The 20,149-nt window shown below is 38.1% G+C and overlaps 1 protein-coding gene across 4 annotated transcripts in view; it reads right to left on the reverse strand.

Moving 5' to 3' along the window:
- Positions 1 to 320: 320 nt before the first annotated feature.
- Positions 321 to 20,149, reverse strand: part of LOC128702111 (lethal (3) L1231) — a 68,052-nt gene continuing 48,223 nt past the window's right edge. For 2 of the 4 annotated variants that reach the window (XM_070091766.1, XM_070091764.1), the window contains exons 6-11: positions 19,455 to 19,705; positions 16,956 to 17,128; positions 13,807 to 14,044; positions 9,446 to 9,698; positions 8,311 to 8,469; positions 323 to 3,539 (exon numbers count right to left, since the gene is read on the reverse strand). In XM_070091766.1, the coding sequence (XP_069947867.1) occupies positions 2,977 to 3,539; positions 8,311 to 8,469; positions 9,446 to 9,698; positions 13,807 to 14,044; positions 16,956 to 17,128; positions 19,455 to 19,705 (1,637 nt within the window). In that variant the 3' untranslated portion in view covers positions 323 to 2,976. Of the gene's footprint in view, positions 3,540 to 8,310; positions 8,470 to 9,445; positions 9,699 to 13,806; positions 14,045 to 16,955; positions 17,129 to 19,454; positions 19,706 to 20,149 lie in introns of all 4 variants that reach the window. The other 2 variants (XM_070091767.1, XM_070091765.1) reach the window with 2 other exon arrangements.

Below are 20,149 nucleotides of genomic sequence, written 5' to 3' on the forward strand. Positions count from 1 at the left end.
TCCTTTGTTTTTGTTTTTGACTGGCTCGTCATCCTTATTTCCCACTTCTACCACTACCACTACCTCCTCTTCTTCTACTACTACTACAACTACTGATGAAATTAAGACATGTGCGGCGTCTGGTTGTCTTTGTTGTGGACGTTTCGCCATCCAGTGGCTGGGTGGATGGCGAAACGTCTACGATGGGGATGCCCGGGTGTTGTGCATGTGTCTTAATTTCATTTTGTCAGTATTATATACAATTCTTGTACTACTACTACTACTACTACCTCCACCTCTTCCTGCCTATATATAGCCGTCCTGCTCCACCTCTGTTAGTGTGACTTTGTCAATGGTCCAAGTCGGACTGAAACGTCATCGTAAGCTTCTCTCTTTTATGTGCGGGTTATTTGTGTATCGTTCCAGTCACGGTATAGTGCCTTTTTGTTATTTATTTAGTTATTTAATTTGGTCATTTTACGATTGGAAGTTGGTCAATGAGGGAACGTGTTTTTTTTTTTTTTTTGGTTGTTAATAAAAGTTAGGTTGTGATTGGTCATTAAAGAGTGAACTGTATTTAAAATATCAAAGAAACTTTGTACAATAGAAAAAAGAGATGAAAGTAGATAGAAAAAAACAGCCAACATCTCCCCCAGGTGGAGACAGCTTTTATCTGCTAGAACTAAACTAGTTTCAGTGTTGCTTAATCGGGCAGACTTATTGTACCACATAATTCTCTTGAACCTTTTTTTCATGTAACATCTCACAAACTAGAGCTAATGCTTCAGTAAGTAGACCATTTTCCTATCACATAATGACTGGGTGGATAATCCATTTTTTACTCATTATAAGATTTTTAAATCAACGTGAACAAAATTCTCTTAATGAAATCAGTGTAAAAAACATGAGGATCTACTACACAAATTTCTTGATGCTAAAGGGCTTACAATTGGGAATTTAAGAACTTGAGGAAATGATGGGTGCATTCATCACTTTCAGGTAAGTCAATTACAACTGTGATGGAATATGCTAAAAGAATTTTAAATATTTGGCACAAAAAACCTACTTGACTTGGATCCAGTATCTGAGTAACAATCTGATGTACTTAACAGATTAATCCAATGATTTATGTCTTCTGTTTTCATAAAGTAAAAAAAGAAAAAAGTGCTTAGTACTGTATATGACTAATCACGGGTCGAGTTTCAAAGCCAAACAGATGGTAATTATGTGTATGTCTTGCTTGTAATAATGAGGATGCCCTGTCTAAAATTACCTATCATACCTAAACATTAGTTTTTCCCCCTCAAATCAATGGATATCCACATAAATTACATCACATCTAACAGTAAATTTTACCTTCATCCCTCCAGTTTAGGAATATATTTATACAAATGTACAGCAACACATCAATAGAGCAAGCAGAATACTGTGCCAATGAACTTCAATTATTTCTTCCATTGTTATTTACATTCTCAAGATACCATTTAAGACCAGACCTGATCAAATAATAAGAAATCTGATACACGTAAAAGTCATATCCCGAATATGTACAACAGACGAGGCCAACCATACACACATTCATACATATTTATATACACAAATACATGTGTGTGTCCTGTAATTCCTATGAGTTTGCATATGTGTATCATGTTATCAATAATTATTGTAATAATGACACAATCAGCTGCAAAGCCTGGAAAATATGCTGTTAAAATTTTTTTTATAAGGATTCCTTATATTATCTAATTAGTAATTTTATATATATAGAGTATGTAATGTAGCACCTTATGCAGTCCACCATACACTTCTTGCCCACCAGTTGACCCAACAGTTTATAATAAGTCAAGAAACAGCTGTATTCTTAGAGATAAGTTTCATATGCTTGATTCACAACTTTTTAAATTATGTAATTATATCAATATGCCAAGAATGATGGAAGTACAAAGGAACACAAAGAACTCAAACTCCAATGGCCATTAAATAAAAAAAAAATAAAAAAATCTTTAAGGGACACATCAAAGCTCAACCTTTCAAATACATCATACTGAGCTATGGTATACAACAGGCCTAATAGTAATAATAATAATAATAATAATGATGATGATGATGATGAAAATTAAAACCTCTACAAACATGCAAATACACACAAGAACTCATGCCTTGTACACTGCTCAGAATATCAATGCCATGGCTGTCTTGTCTCTAAGAGCCCACAACTGTGCCACATTAATTAAACCAATACTTTACTCTAGCAGGCAGTAATTATGTAAATGCTGCTAATGGAATTAAATAAATTTCAACATTGGATACTGTACTAGTTACATGCATCAAATACAGTATACAACTGCAGAAGTGATATAAAATTTATGTGCCTCCTAGTTGTGCACAGCTAAAATAAATAAAAAAAAAAAATCACCCAACTTAGGTGGTAAATAGCTGATGTGGTAAAAATTAAGTATAAAATTTAGATTTTAAATTACAAATATTTAGAAGAAAAAAAAAAAAGTATCATTATCATCTCTACCACAACAAATATGCTAATCAAAATAGCCTACAAATCTCTACAGTTAAAATTTCTTGAGCTCTTATAAGAGATCAGTAAAAAACATTTCAAAACAAAGCTAAATATCCTGGGTATCACCTTGCACTGAACACAGTGTATCTCCAAATACAAACATGCTTCAGTTGCACCGTGCCAAATGTTATAAATCACTCTTCCAGCAGTAATCAACTAGTGTGAGTGAATAAAACAATATGACTAAATGGTCTCAATCACTATCACACTATACCTTGGTCTTACATTAGCATTTACACTCACACCTCTGAAAAAATGCAGATAAAAATTACAAAGAAATAAGTTTCTGTACAAAAAATTACTTAAATAAAACACTGATCAAGGCAACCTATCCATATTGTATGAACTCACTCTACTTTTTTCTGTATTCCATCTGGCAACTGATGGGGATGCCTATAATGATGAGTAATGCCAGCATATAATTACTTTAAAGGGGAGAGTGTGGCAGTGTCTCCAATAATTCCAGGACGTTGGCTTAATAAATTAACTTTACAATCTGATACTAAACGTCCAGATTCACTAAAATCTGCTTGACCTACTCCATCACTAGCCTGTGACATGAGTGAATTATCACTAACATCTCCCACTGGGCCAGACCCGCCTGCTTCTGAGGCAGAAAAGGAATTGCCTCCACTGAGGTCAAAGCCTGCAAGATTTATATTATTTTCCTGTACAATGTTGGACAAAGCCTGTGATATAGTATTCAGCTCTTGTTGATTGAATGAGGAAGAGATAATAGAGTCTATCGGGATGTTGCCAGCAACAAGCTCATTTAAAGTGGACTCATCCAAACTTAAAGTCGTGCCTTCTTCAGTTAATGGAGGTGTAGATGAGGCAGTGGTGGTGGCAGCAACAGTTGGAGTTGTACACGGCGGACTATGAGCTTGAGTTGGAGAACTGACAGAATGTTCATCGTCATCACCTCGATCTGTATCTATCTCTCCCTTGTCATCTGCAGTATTTTCAAACTCTCCTGTTTTACCCTCTGCAAGAAAAAAAAATAAAGCTTATAAAACCACAATAGAGTAATAGATTTTAAAACAATATTTTTCATTACACAATATATTTAAGTTCTCTGTAATGTTACAGGAAATTACCAAAGCTGCTACCTGAAGCATATCAAATTTAAAAAGCACCTGAATGAGAGGGTACATTTTTGTCTGGTGAATAGCAGTATTCAACACCACATTTCAACTTGTGACTCTGTTGGAACAGTCATTCAGGATCTTGGGGGCTTACCCTACTTTTTATCTCAAGGTAATATGCCTAACTATATCATTAATATGAAATATCTTTTTAGATTTAGGTGATTATTAAGCCTTCCAAAAATGCCATAGGTGAGAATTAAAACCTCTGGTCAAGTCTGTTACTACATATGCAGTGTTGTTCAAACTGATGAAAGATCTAGAGGAAGTAGAGGGGTCACTTGAATGGTGATATCCATGCACTCTGGGAAAGATAACTAGAAAACAAATGATGAATGAGTTTTCTTCCTTGGGCTTGGAAAAGACCTGATTAGCATTGGCCAAAAGGCCTACTGCAGTAATCCTTTGTTGGAAATTTTTGTTTGGCTTGTTACTCAGAGGATTTATAACCCAACAATCGCTGTCATCCAACTGTCTGACCTATTTCCACTAAGATCCTTTAATCCTCTCTCCCAATCCTCTCGCCCACAACAGTCTGCTAACACCCTGATATACTATGTACCTACCTCCTGCTAGGTAAACAGGAGCAACAAGAAATATGCCCAATCTTTCCACTCACCGGGGACCAAACCCTGGTCCCTCAGTTACGCTGGTCTGACACCAGAGCGCACTGGTGGAAAGGGTTTATGAGGCACAGTACATTACCCAAACAAGGTGTAATTCTACTCCATGAACTCGCTCGCTCAGATAAGCTTTGAGCAGTAAATTCTAGCACAGATATGAGAGAATGAGTATTCGGTAAGTGTGCACCATATAAAAACAAAATCTTGCCCCATGTGTATGCAGTGCTTTCTTGGATGATTTTTATGGTTTTATTGGCTATTTCTTGGTATCATTTAATAGAATGGAAAATATACTGCTGAAATTGAGATGATTTTAATTGGTTTCAGGAATAGAAGTAGCTTGAAACTGAGGTCAAAGTAGTGGAAATATTAAATTTCTGAAGATATTCCAGAGGATGGGTAAGGTACCCCTACAACCTCTAGTCCGTTTTATAGGTTTTTAGAAAGACTAATTCAATAATTGGGATGCAGTAAATCAGGGGTCTCCAAACTTTTCACCACATATTTTTGCAAGCCAAAGAAAAAATCAGTCTTAAAAATAAATATAAATAAATGAACAAAAGTTAACAAACAAAAAAAAAAAAAAAAATTATTTTTTTTCTGAAGGTAATGAAGTGAAAACTACAAAATTTGATGGATAATTTACTGAATTATGCTCTTGCAAAGTTAGCAGTCTCAGCGATATTTAAGCACCAGTGATTTTGGCTACTTTGCACCCTATTTTGGTCAAATTCCATTGTTCCAGTCAACCAAACTCTAAGTTATTTCACTAGTATTCCTTCTATCGAATGTGTACAAGAAACTGCCCATTTACCTACTTCAACTACCCAACAAAGTGATCAGGAATCAGTAACTTGGCCAATTTTACATAAAATTCAAAATGCCAATTTAAAAATAGGGTCCAGAATAAACCAATGTAGACATTCCTGGCACTAAAAAATATTTCCTCTGTTCCTTAGTCACATCTCCAGACCTTTCTTATATTATGTTTCCTTTCCATTTTTAATTTTTATTCACAAAAATAATTATAATAAGATAGACTACTGCATTATTGTAATAATTTTATAAATAATGTCAGTGCATTATTTATAAAAAGAATCAAACATTTCTGCTATTTTGAGCTCAAGTTCAAGGTACTTTCAGTCCTGAAATCAATCAAAATCATCTATATATTCTATCAATTGAGACCAAGAAACTGAGAATACAGCATAAAAACCATATGAAAATACAGTGGACCCCTGCATACCGCACGCATCGCATACCGTACAATCCGCATACCGCTCACTTTTTTCGCAAAAATTTTGCCTCGCATACCGCCCAAAAACCCGCTCACCGCTCTTCGTCCGAGACGCGTCCAATGTGCGGCCTGAGCCACGCTCACATGTTCCGCTGGTGGCATTGTTTACCAGCCAGCCTCCGCGGTAACATCCAAGCATACAATCGGAACATTTCGTATTATTACAGTGTTTTTGGTGATTTTTTCTGGAAAATAAGTGACCATGGGCCCCAAGAAAGCTTCTAGTGCCAACCCTACAGCAATAAGGGTGAGAATTACTATAGAGATGAAGAAAAAGATCATTGATAAGTATGAAAGTGGAGTGCGTGTCTCCGAGGTGGCCAGGTTGTATAATATACCCCAATCAACCATCGCTACTATTGGTGGTACAGCTGCTGCTGCACTGTCAGCTGCTGCTGCTGTAGCATCGTCTGCTGCTGCTGTAGCATCGTCTGTTGCTGCTGTAGCATCGTCTGCTGCTGCTGTAGCATCGTCTGTTGCTGCTGTAGCATCGTCTGCTGCTGCTGTAGCATCGTCTGTTGCTGCTGTAGCATCGTCTGTTGCTGCTGCACCACCGTCAAGCTGCTGCTGCTGCTGTAGCACCGTTGTTGGTGTGGCTTATTGAGAATATCAAGAAACAATTAACCCCAGAGGATTTGCCACCCAGGATAACCCAAAAAAGTCATTGTCATCGAAGACTGTCTAACTTATTTCCATTGGGGTCCTTAATCTTGTCTCCCAGGATGCAACCCACACCAGTTGACTAACACCCAGGTGAACAGGGAAAAATGCCTGGAACTAGTGCTCATATTGGTGAATTTAAAGCCAGCAAAGGTTGGTTTGAGAGATTTAAGAATCGTAGTGGCATACACAGTGTGATAAGGCCTGTTCTGGAAGAAAATGCCAAACAGGACCTACAGTACTCAAGAGGAAAAGGCACTCCCAGGACACAGTGTCTCATCAGTCATTGCTGCATCTTCAATAAAGGTGTCATTTATTCTTCATTTAGTAGAGTAGTACATGCACAATATATATTGTGCATGTACTACTCTACTATTGTGCATGTATCCTTCTCTTTGTGTGTAGGAAAATGTATATTTCATGTGGTAAAATTTTTTTTTTTCATACTTTTGGGTGTCTTGCACGGATTAATTTGATTTCCATTATTTCTTATGGGGAAAATTCATTCGCATACCGAACATTTCGCATAACAACCAGCCCTCTTGCACGGATTAAAGTCGTTATGCGGGGGTCCACTGTACACTGTAAAGTCACTGTTTTAAAACAAAAACATGGTCACAATTTTTTTCTCATTATGCACTGCATGCTGCAGGTTTTTTATATGGTGCACTCTTACCAGAGACCCATTCTCTCATACCTAGGCCCAAATTTACCATTCACAGCTTATCTGAGTAAGCCGAGCTCGTGGCATAATACTACTGGATAGTCACTGGCTTCAGAGTTGTAGAACAATGGGACTGGCACTGAAAGGGTTAAATGGACAAGTTTCACTTGGATCCTTTTTGTAATCGGCATGATATGATTCAGAACAAGAGAGATATATGATAATTACAAAGAAGCAATACAATGAGAAATTATATATGAGTAAAAATGTCAAATATAAGCCAATGCTCTGACAGTATAATCAATTACCTAAATGAAGATGAGGAAAACTGGCACAAGATTAATTTGCACAAGATTAATGGGAATGATGGAACTGGTTTTTTAATTTCAAAATACTGCTGAACTGAGATTTCAAGCTTGAGAAGCCAATTATTAGAATGGACTTCAAATGCTCATAAGCTAAATTTGTGCAATATTTGGACCTGACATACTTTCTTTTTGAAAATGTTTGTTCACAAAGGTACATTGTGCCAAAAACTGATATAAATCCACAAGCAAATTGCTTCAAATCTAGAAACTGTTCAGGCTGTAAAGATTTATAAAAGTAGATCAGATTTCCATCTTTCAGCATGTCATTGGATTGGAGATCAATAATTTCTATTTGGAACTGACCTGAGAGTGTTTCCACACTGCAGTCAACTGGATTTTGAAACAGCTTTATTTCATCTGTTTTTCCATCAAGACTAGAAAATCGTTTCTGAAATTGTTTTTACAAATGAAGAAGGAAATTCTGCTTCACTTTATGAAATCTTTCACAACATGGGAAATGATACCGAGAAACAGCCAATAAAACCATAAAGACCATCTGAAAAAACACCTCAAAGTTGCTATTTTAAACCATACACATGGTCACAGTTTTGTTTTTCCCATCATGTACTGTGGGGGCAGGATTTTTTTTTTTCATACTTTTCACATTTGCCACACAGACTTATTCTTTCATGTCAAGACCAAAATTTACTGTTCACAGCTTATCTGAGCGAGCTGATCTCATGACAGAGTTACACGAGGAACACTGGTCTTAATGATGTACAGTGGTACCCCGTGTTTCGTACAGCTCCCAACTTGAACAATTATGTAAGTGTATTATTGTAAGTGCTTTTGTAAGAGTATTTTTGGGGGTCTGAAAAGGGCTAAGCTAGTTTACAATATTCCTTATGGGAACAAATTCGTTCGGTAATGACACTCAAACAGCCTTCTTGAATGAATTATGGCCAAAACTCAGGGTACCACTGTAGTTCTATGTGATGGCCACTGAAAAGGTCATAAGATCCCTTTTATTTTTTTATGCACCTGAAAGACAAACCTTACCTGGAGCATCAAAGAGCTGAGTTAACTCGTGATCTGGGATACGGTTCAGTACATCTTGGAGGTCACGAGGATCTAACAGGCGAGATGCTGCATCCAGGCCCATTGCCATACCTTCCATGTCATCATCCAGTTCACTTTCTTCTGCTTCAGCCACAGAATCTGTTGGAACAATGTTAAAATGTATGTTTCTAAATATTAAATTGCCGACCAAAACTCAATAATGTTAAGAGAAATCGGCCTGTTAAAAAATCTAAGAACAGTGATGTAAAAGAAATTTTTAAAAATATCTGTGATAAAAAACTGAAAAATATATATAAAACTTAATAGTTATTCATATACAGTACAATCATACAGTCCCAGGAATAATATGCTCTTTCCTCTCAAGTCACTATTAGAGGATATTGGAGGTTATGTGATCAAAGGCCATTGTAAAAACAAATGCTAGTACTATGTGTATTTTCAGTCATTATTTACAATTGCATTCTGCAAACAATAGTTCTGAGTATACTTTTTTTTTTTTTTTTAACATAGAGGCCATTTCCCACCAATGCAGGGTGACCCAAAAAGAAAGAAAAGCCCTCTGTCTTTGCAGAGGCGCTCAGATACGACAGTTTAGACGTTCCTCCAAACTCAAACCCCTCCTTTAAAGTGCAGGCATTGTATTTCCCATTTCCAGGATTCAAGTCCACCTAAGCGGTTTCCTTGAATCCCTTCACAAAATATTACCCTGCTCACACTCCAACAGCTCGTCAGGGCCCAAAATTCACTTGTCTCCGTTCACTCCTATCTAACATCTATCTATAAACATGTACATAAGGAGCTATGAATGAAGTTGAACATCTAATCATTCATTAAAAAGCATCTCTTCCACACTACAGTAATTAAGAAGTAAAACGTCAAAAGGTGGTCCCAGAAGCTGAGTTTCACCTTTCAACCCCCATGAAAACTTGAAGGAACTTAATGGAAACAAATTGCCAGAGCTTAGAGAAGTCTAAGATATTCACCAAAGGAAGTGCACTGAAAAAGAATATGAAAAATATTTTATATGCAAAATAGAAAAAAAATATATTTAGTGAACTTGAAAAAATCTTATAATTTTAGCTTTACGTTAACCATGCAGATCATATATACTGACCTGTACATGAAGCTGTTGAGAAATGTGGGGATGTTTGTGGTGTTGTGGGTGAAGGCTGTGGGGAAGAAAGAGATGACTGACTGGCCATGGGAGGTCGTACACTGGTAGATGGAATCACTGAACACGTAGAATTGGAAGATCTCCGCCGTTTTTTGTTTCGTTTGCCATATCTTGATAAAATTGGCATTTTGTTCTTTTTCCGAGATCTTTTGGGCTTCGGAATTTCATCCAATGCTGTTTTAACATTATTTTCCTGATAATAAAAAAAGTTACAATTATAATACTAAAAACAAAAGAAATACAATAATCACCTGTCATAAACCTTGTACCTTGTCAAGACAACAAATACTGTACATACCATCCTTTCTCAGTGATAACATTTTAGATTTAAGGAGCCACCTTCAGAACAATCATCCTGCTACCACCTTTACCCTTTGAAAAACAGACTAAGATCATAGCATATTTTAGATGGTTCCTTGATTTTTATATTTCTGGCAAGAATACCAGAAACAATTTCAGCATTTGAACAGAAAGGTGAAGGACCAACCACAGTTACCTTAGGAAGAATCTTGACTGTTCAAAGACCATGAAACCAGTATCTGTAGAAAAAAACAGGTAGCCATGGAAACCCCAGCCTCCTGCTCATTTCAGCAAATTGGAAACTAACACCAAAGCTTGATTTTTAGCCTCCCTTACCTTCTTCACAGGGACTGAACCTAGGAAATCAGTTACATGGCCAACAGCATCACTATTTCCTGGGAGACAAGTTTTGGCTTGTCAATCAGGACCTGTTGATTTCCAACAACAGTGTTCACTCCATAATTCTTAATCCTGATGTCAAGTGCCTTCAGAGTATGCATCTCTTATCCCCCTCTCCTCCCATTTTGCTTCCTCAATATCCTTCCAAACAATGTCAAAAAGAGGCTAAGGAGAGGCAACAGAGTCTCAAAGCTTGCTGCTTTTTTTTTATTATTTTTTTTATTAACACACTGGCCGATGCCCACCAAGACAGGGTGGCCCGAAAAAGAAAAACTTTCACCATCATTCACTCCATCACTGTCTTGCCAGAAGGGTGCTTTACACTACAGTTTTTAAACTGCAACATTAACACCCCTCCTCCAGAGTGCAGGCACTGTACTTCCCATCTCCAGGACTCAAGTCTGGCCTGCCGGTTTCACTGAATCCCTTCATAAATGTTACTTTGCTCACACTCCAACAGCACGTCAAGTATTAAAAACCATTTGTCTCCATTCACTCCTATCAAACACGCTCACGCATGCCCGCTGGAAGTCCAAGCCCCTCGCACACGAAACCTCCTTTACCCCCTCCCTCCAACCTATCCTAGGCCGACTCCTACCCCGCCTTCCTTCCACTACAGACTGATACACTCTTGAAGTCATTCTGTTTCGCTCCATTCTCTCTACATGTCCGAACCACCTCAACAACCCTTCCTCAGCCCTCTGGACAAGTTTTGGCAATCCTGCACCTCCTCCTAACTTCAAAACTACGAATTCTCTGCATTATATTCACACCACACATTGCCCTCAGACATGACATCTCCACTGCCTCCAGCCTTCTCCTCGCTGCAACATTCATCACCCATGCTTCACACCCATATAAGAGCGTTGGTAAAACTATACTCGCATACATTCCCCTCTTTGCCTTCAAGGACAAAGTTCTTTGTCTCCACAGACTCCAAAGTGCACCGCTCACCCTTTTCCCCTCATCAATTCTATGATTCACCTCATCTTTCATAGACCCATCCACTGACACGTCCACTCCCAAATATCTGAACACATTCACCTCCTCCATACTCTCTCCCTCCAATCTGATATCCAATCTTTCATCACCTAATCTTTTTGTTATCCTCATAACCTTACTCTTTCCTGTATTGTATTCACTTTTAATTTTCTTCTTCTACATACCCTACCAAATTCATCCACCAACCTCTGCAACTTCTCTTCAGAATCTCCCAAGAGCACAGTGTCATCAGCAAAGAGCAACTGTGACAACTCCCACTTTATGTGTGATTCTTTATCTTTTAACTCCACGCCTCTTGCCAAGACCCTCGCATTTACTTCTCTTACAACCCCATCAATAAATATATTAAACAACCACGGTGACATCACACATCCTTGTCCAAGGCCTGCTTTTACTGCGAAATAATCTCCCTCTTTCCTACATATTCTAACTTGAGCCTCACTATCCTCGTAAAAACTCTTCACTGCTTTCAGTAACCTACCTCCTATACCATACACCTGCAACATCTGCCACATTGCCCGCCCCCCTATCCACCCTGTCATACGCCTTTTCCAAATCCATAAATGCCACAAAAACCTCTTTAGCCTTATCTAAATACTGTTCACTTATATGTTTCACTGTAAACACAAGAATAAAATACATAATGCCTGGTTTAAATTGCTACAGAACTCAAAATTTTGTGTGATAATTATAAATCTCCTCAGTAGTACGTTGGTAGACAGCAACCACCCAGGAATGTACTAACATCCTGCCAAGTGAGTGTGAAATGGAAACCTGTAATTGATTTACATGATGGTATAACTGCTGGCATTTCTTTTTTGTTTCATAAACAAGCAGGATAACAGGTATATCTTGCTACATACTTCTGTTACATTTAAGTCACACTACACATGCATGTACATGCACATGTATATTTATACGCCCATCTGGGTTTACTTTCATTTTCTTAATAGTTCTTGTTCTTCTTTATTTTCTCTTATCTCCACAGGAAAGTGGAAAAGAATTCTTTCTCCATAAGCCACATGTGTCGTAAGAGGCAACTAAAATGCCAGGAACAAGGGGCTAGTAACCCCTTCACCTGTATAAATTACCAAATTTAAAAAGAAAAAGTTTCATATTTTTAGGTCACCCTGCCTAGGTGGGATACTGCTGGTTTGCTGAAAAAAATTGTAAATCTGTAAAGAGGTAGAGTAACCTTGCAAAAAACTTTTGAGCATAATCATTATTATTTTTTTTTTTTTTATTATCACACCGGCCGATTCCCACCAAGGCAGGGTGGCCCGAAAAAGAAAAACTTTCACCATCATTCACTCCATCACTGTCTTGCCAGAAGGGTGCTTTACACTACAGTTTTTAAACTGCAACATTAACACCCCTCCTTCAGAGTGCAGGCACTGTACTTCCCATCTCCAGGACTCAAGTCCGGCCTGCCGGTTTCCCTGAATCCCTTCATAAATGTTACTTTGCTCACACTCCAACAGCACGTCAAGTATTAAAAACCATTTGTCTCCATTCACTCCTATCAAACACGCTCAAGCATGCCTGCTGGAAGTCCAAGCCCCTCGCACACAAAACCTCCTTTACCCCCTCCCTCCAACCCTTCCTAGGCCGACCCCTACCCCGCCTTCCTTCCACTACAGACTGATACACTCTTGAAGTCATTCTGTTTCGCTCCATTCTCTCTACATGTCCGAACCACCTCAACAACCCTTCCTCAGCCCTCTGGACAACAGTTTTGGTAATCCCGCACCTCCTCCTAACTTCCAAACTACGAATTCTCTGCATTATATTCACACCACACATTGCCCTCAGACATGACATCTCCACTGCCTCCAGCCTTCTCCTCGCTGCAACATTCATCACCCACGCTTCACACCCATATAAGAGCGTTGGTAAAACTATACTCTCATACATTCCCCTCTTTGCCTCCAAGGACAAAGTTCTTTGTCTCCACAGACTCCTAAGTGCACCACTCACTCTTTTTCCCTCATCAATTCTATGATTCACCTCATCTTTCATAGACCCATCCGCTGACACGTCCACTCCCAAATATCTGAATACGTTCACCTCCTCCATACTCTCTCCCTCCAATCTGATATTCAATCTTTCATCACCTAATCTTTTTGTTATCCTCATAACCTTACTCTTTCCTGTATTCACCTTTAATTTTCTTCTTTTGCACACCCTACCAAATTCATCCACCAATCTCTGCAACTTCTCTTCAGAATCTCCCAAGAGCACAGTGTCATCAGCAAAGAGCAGCTGTGACAACTCCCACTTTGTGTGTGATTCTTTATCTTTTAACTCAACGCCTCTTGCCAAGACCCTCGCATTTACTTCTCTTACAACCCCATCTATAAATATATTAAACAACCACGGTGACATCACACATCCTTGTCTAAGGCCTACTTTTACTGGGAAAAAATTTCCCTCTTTCCTACATACTCTAACTTGAGCCTCACTATCCTCGTAAAAACTCTTCACTGCTTTCAGTAACCTACCTCCTTAAAAATTAACTACAAATAACCTTTCCCTGCAAATCTTATCTCAACACTGGAGTAAATACAGTAATTAATGTGTGGCATACTAAGATTTCTCACCTGTGTTTTGCTATGGTGCGAACACAGTGGAAGCTCATGGGAGACATCAAATACAGGTACCCGACACAATGTGTTGTCTGGGTGTCGTGCAGTGCAGTGAGTGAACAACTGCTGATCCACATTATACATGATATGACGTAAGCAGTGCCTAGTTCCAGGTAAGGAGAGCTCTCTACACTCTCCACCCTCACCATCATTGTACACACACTCACGTCGCATCAGCACCGATGATCTAAACCTACAACAAAGGCAAAAACTCTCTATTTAAATTATCCATCAATAGCAATATACAGTGGACCCCCGGATAACGATATTTTTTCATTCCAGAAGTATGTTCAGGTGCCAGTACTGACCGAATTTGTTCCCACAAGGAATATTGTGAAGTAGATTAGTCCATTTCAGACCCCCAAACGTACACGTACAAACGCACTTACATAAATACACTTACATAACTGGTCGCATTGGGAGGTGATCGTTAAGCGGGGGTCCACTGTATTGTACTATTTCATACAGTACTGAACAATCCTTTAAACAACATATATATTACTGTATTCTTGAAAAGCTTAAGTGAGATATATCTTCAACTCAAATATCAGTACTGTAGTGAATATTCAATATCCTTGACTAGTGATTACATACAGTTGAATCCTTAATATGCAGGGGTCAGGTTCTGGAAATAAAAAACAGTTACCTCCACTCACTCAGGACTATCTAACATGCTCACACACACCTGCTGGATGTCTAAGCTCCATGCATACGAAACCTCCTTTACTTACTCCCTACAACCTTTCCTAGAGTGACCCCTACCCCCACCTTCCCTCCACTACAGATTTTTACACTCTCCAAGTCATCCTATTTTGCTCCATCCTCCCTAAATATCCAAACCACCTCAACCAGTCCTACTCAGCCCTCTGGATATTACTTTTAGTAATTCTGCACTGTCTTTTAATCACCAAACTACGAATTCTCTGCATAATACTCACATGACACATTGGCCTCAGACATGACATCTCCACTACTTGTAGCCACCTCCTTGATGCAACTTTCACAATTCAACAGCTGCTAATATCTTACCCTAACTACCTCTTCCTTTAGTTTATAAACATTCACATCTCTCTTACTCCCTGACACCATTCTCACTGTACCTCATCTACCTCTTACTCTCTCATGTAAACAAATACATTCAAAAGATATTCAAAGATAATAATAAAATGAAATACAGTGGACCCTTGGGTAACGGCGTCATCAGCTAACGTCAAAATCGGATAGTCATATTTTTGCGTCAAAATATTGGCTCGGCTAACGCCCAAGAATTCAGTTAAGGACATTCGTCCCAAACGTGTCTGTGCGGCCTGAGCCGCCCAGCCACTCCATGACTCCTTGTACAGCTAGTGTGCCATTGTTTACAAGCCAGTGAGGATGATTCCATGTGTACATGCAATATATTTTGTATTATTCTATTGTTTTTAGTGCTTGTAACTGCTAAATAAGCCACCATGGGCCCTGAGGAGCCTATACCAGTTGTGGAATCTATTGTGGCATTGGGGAAGTCCATGGGGTTGAAGGATAGTGGCGAGGATGTGGAAGAGTTGGTGGAAAACGACGATGAAGAGCTAACCACTACAGAGCTGCAAGAGCTTCAGGTGCAACAGCAACAGACCACAGCTCAGGAATTTCCTTCAGAGGAGGAGGAAGAGAGATGGAGAAAGTTGCCTTCATCAAAGAATAAGGGCATTTGTGCAAAGTGGGTTGAAGTGCAAAACTTCATGGATGAACGTTACCCTGACACAGCTGTTGCAGGCCGTATTGGCAACATGTACAATGCCAATATTGTGTCCCATTTCAAGGAAATCTTATTAAGAGATGCCAGAAACAGAGCTCTGTGGACAGATTTTTGGTGCAACAGGGGTCCAGTAACTCTCAAGCTGGTCCTAGTGCCATTAAAAAACAAAGAGAGGTAACCCCAGAAAAGGACTTGTTACCTGAAGTCTTTATGGAAGGGGATTCCCCTTCCAAACAATTGTAAACTCCTCCATCCTCTGCCCTTCTCCCATCTCATTACTCATCAGTAAGTCTTCAATAAAGGTAAGTGTCATTTCAGTATTGTTTATTCTGCATGTCTCATTGTTTTCTGTGTAGGGAAATATATATTTCAAGTAAAACCTTTTTTTAACAAGTTGGCCGTCTCCCACCGAGGCAGGGTGACCCAAAAAGAAAGAAAATCCCCAAAAAGAAAATACTTTCATCATCATTCAACACTTTCACCTCACTCATACATAATCACTGTTTTTGCAGAGGTGCCCAGAACACAACAGTTTAGAAGCATATACATATAAAGACACACGACATATCCCTCCAAACTGCCAATAACCTAAACCCCTCCTTTAAAGTGCAGGCATTGTACTTCCCATTCCCAGTACTCAAGTCCAGCTATATAAAAATAACCGGTTTCCCTGAATCCCTTCACTAAATATTACCCTGCTCACACTCCAACAGCTTGTCAGGTCCCAAATACCATTCGTCTCTATTCATACCTATCTAATACGCTCACACGTGCTTGCTGGAAGTCCAAGCCCCTTGCCCACAAAACCCCAATAAAAAAATTATTTTGTTTAATACTTCTGGGTGTCTGGAACAGATTAATTGGATTTCCATTATTTCTTATGGGGAAAATTAATTCGGCTAACAACAAAATCGGCTAAAGGCAAGCTCTCTGGAACGAATACCGTTACCCGAGGGTCCACTGTAATATACTGTTTAATCTTGCAAAAGAAAGTAAGTTAACTTAAAATTGTATATTTACTAATTATAATACTGTAATATTACTATAAATCTTATTAGTTATAAAATTTTTGACTACCTCACTTTAGTAATAAGGTATAATAATGAATAATTAAAATTTACCACTCTATAATCTATGTCTTGTTTTAAGTAGACTGTAAGCATTAGTATTAGTCTGCTCAAAATGCTCAGGCATGTTAGTGGCTTCCTTTGTACTAAACAACCTTTTATAAAATGTAAATCACACATTGTAACCTCTGCAAAGAAATAAAAACTGTATTGTACTGTATTAAAAAGTTAAATAAGTATGAAGAAATGAAAACCATTAACTATATTTACTGGCAAAGGTTACATAAGCTACCACTGACCTAGACTTTATTTTTGGAGATTCTTGGCTATGTTGTGAATTGCGGTAGAGGCAGCAAGCATCTGCAGCGAGGCGTGGGTGTGTGCGTGCAGCATCTACCAGGGTTTGTGTGAGGGGACACCGCCTTTCAACCTCCCACGAACGCACTTCTGTACGCACACGAGATGCTGTAACCTGAGAGAGAAGAGTAGTCACTTCTTTACAGCTATATTACTATATTATACATAACAATTTAGTGAAACAAAGTCAAGTAGTATAGTTAAAACAGAAAATGCAGAGATTATGATATCAGTAATAGTTTCGTGAGTGTAGTTACTAGTTTGTGCTTGCTGAATTGCATTTGTGGGAGCTGAGTTGTGGCTCCTGGTACTGACCCCTGCCCTCTTAAGCCTTATGACTCTGGAGCATCCCTAGTTTTCATATAGTTGATATTTACTCCCAGATCTTTTCATTAGTCAATATTTGTAGTTTCTCTCCTCTCAGTATATACAGTGGAACCTCAAAAATCGAACTGCTCCCAACACAACCAATTATATAAGTGTATTTTTGTAAGTGCTTTTATAAGTGTATTTTTAAGGGTCTGAAATGGACTAATCTAATTTACATTATTCCTGATGGGAATAAATTCATTCGGTAAAGGCACTTGAACAGACTTCTGGACCGAAGAAAGCTCGATATTTGAGGTTCCACTGTACTTCAGCTTTGGTCTCCCTTTCTCCTTCTACAAAGTCCTTGCACTTCCTTGAACTGAACTCCAGCAATCACTTAGATAACCTGTCTTAAAACTCTCCTTACAGGTCATCATTCTCAATACTCTCACATCATCCAACACAAACACAGAGGAGCTGTGACTCAACCCCTGCAACCACAAACAGGTATGTACATGAGTGTATGTACATACACACACAAACACCAAACACAAATACAAAAACACAAACACACACACACACAAACACACACAGAGTGTGGCCCATGTGGCAGATTCTTTAAATATGCTTTATCAGGAATAGAAGTAGCACTTGTGTTGATCTTTTAGGGAAAACTATTTATTTCTGTCCATCCTGACACCCATCTTTCGAGTATTTTTTGATCTATTGGAAGACTTTCTCATCCTTGCTTGCTTTACTAGCTTATAACTCAAATCTCTAACTGCTTTTTCATGCCAGGAAGATGCAGTTAATCTATCATGATTCTCTTGTTTTATTTATTCAACTCAAAATATTCAGTAAACATACAAGTAATGCCACAACATTTTTCCTCTCACTGTATTTTAAATGATATGGCACAAAATGTGTCATATTAGGAAAAAAGTAGTCTGGTACAGTGTACTCATAACTGCATGTTCAAGGGGTGATGGACAGCACCCCATAAGCAACTTGTCTAAAAAATATGATATAAATGACCCAATAACATCCCACCTCACTCTATATATTACCATTACATCTTCCAACATCTCTTATTACCTACTGCAATTGCAATTACAGTACCTATTTGAAGCTATACGAGCAAAGCTGTGCTAAGGTGTCCTGCCTAAGTAATTTTATTTTATTTTTAATTTCAAGTAGATATAACATTTGCTACCACCTCTTGCATCTCATTCTAATGTACTTGTGTAGTCAAGAATTTATTTAATAATGATAAATTAAGTCAACTGGTCAGTTGGTATTAATATGAATTTCAAGGGGATATTTTTCTAAAGTTTCACTTAGGTCATAAAAATAGAGTAAGCAGTAGGTAGTAAAATGGAGTTTTTCTAGTCTTGTCATCTTTTCGGTTTAGCTGCTTTTTACTTGATGAAATTTGCACTCTAATTAGGCAAGTGATTTTTTTACCATTTTTTAAATATTTATCCATAATCTTAATAGAGAGTATATTTTATAAAGCTACTCAGCTTTGCTGTGTAACACTTTTACCTTTTGTCAGATTTAGTTATATTGTCCTTTTAGGCTGTCAATTGTAGCATGACTGCATAATAATAATAGTAGTACGTAGTGATATTTATGGAGCACTTTGATGAAGCAACCAACTTTTCAATCATGCTTTACAAGCATCCCATTCAAATTATTACTGTTCGAAAAATTCATCAAGCCCTATAGTGTGGGCATGATTATTTACTGGATAAAGAGCCATAATCGTGATATTTCAAAATTACATTTACCAAATTAAACATCAGGCAAATCAGCTATTTTTAATGTAGGAGGGAATTTTACCCAACTGCTAATATAACATAGTCAAAAGAACTTCAGTTCAAAATTTTTTTGGTGCACTTGGCATTATGCAAAGCAAAACATGGATTTGTTTTGCATGAAAGGCATATTAGAAATCAGCAAAAACAGTATATGCAAGGAATCCCTACTTGTGCATTCAGAAATAAAAAGCTATAGGAAAAGTCAAGTAATAATGCACTCTGAGTACTTTCTGACAATAACTATAATATTCCCTATACACAGAGGAAGAAAACATGCATAGTAAAGACACAACATGTCAATAACCTACTAACTTGTCTTCTATGTGATGCCAGGGCAACTGAGAGGGTAATGGAACGCTGACAGCTAGTGCCACCTGACAACTGTGATAATGCTGTAGCTGTTGGGTCCACCCAACTCTGCTGTCTGCCACTCAACTCACTAGCATTGTTCACCCAATTTTGGTATCTCTCATAAGGTCCATCATTGGGGTCCAGCCAGCCTTGTTGACTTCCACAAAGGTCCTCTGTATCACTGCCATCACTCTCCTCGCTCGTCTCAACGCCTAAAAAGTGAATATCATACGGTGTTCAAATATAGGTTGAACTAGTAGGCTAAAAACCAAAAATTGTGAAAGACATGTCTGCACAGATTAAGACAAATTTCATCACTTGTGGTGAAATGTTTCCTTATTAAATCTCAATCTATACATACATGTCTTTCCAAAACTGAAACATACCTGCTTCATAAAATCAACACAATATTCAGATGATAAACTGATGAAATCTGATGGCTGCTTATACAAGAAACAGAAATGTCTATTAGTAAACTGACAAAAGTGCATGTTAGAATAAGTTTCCCAAGCTATGGGAAGATACAGTAATTACTGTAGAGGGTAAACAGGCATTAGCTAGCATCACATTCCCTATTAAATTTCTTAGAGTTTGACGAGTTTTTCAATTTACAAGTGTTAAATTTTCAACATTTTACTATACAGTACTGTATTTTA

The sequence above is a fragment of the Cherax quadricarinatus genome, chromosome 37 (genome assembly GCF_038502225.1).
Source record: "Cherax quadricarinatus isolate ZL_2023a chromosome 37, ASM3850222v1, whole genome shotgun sequence".
Classification (NCBI taxonomy): Eukaryota; Metazoa; Arthropoda; class Malacostraca; order Decapoda; family Parastacidae; genus Cherax; species Cherax quadricarinatus.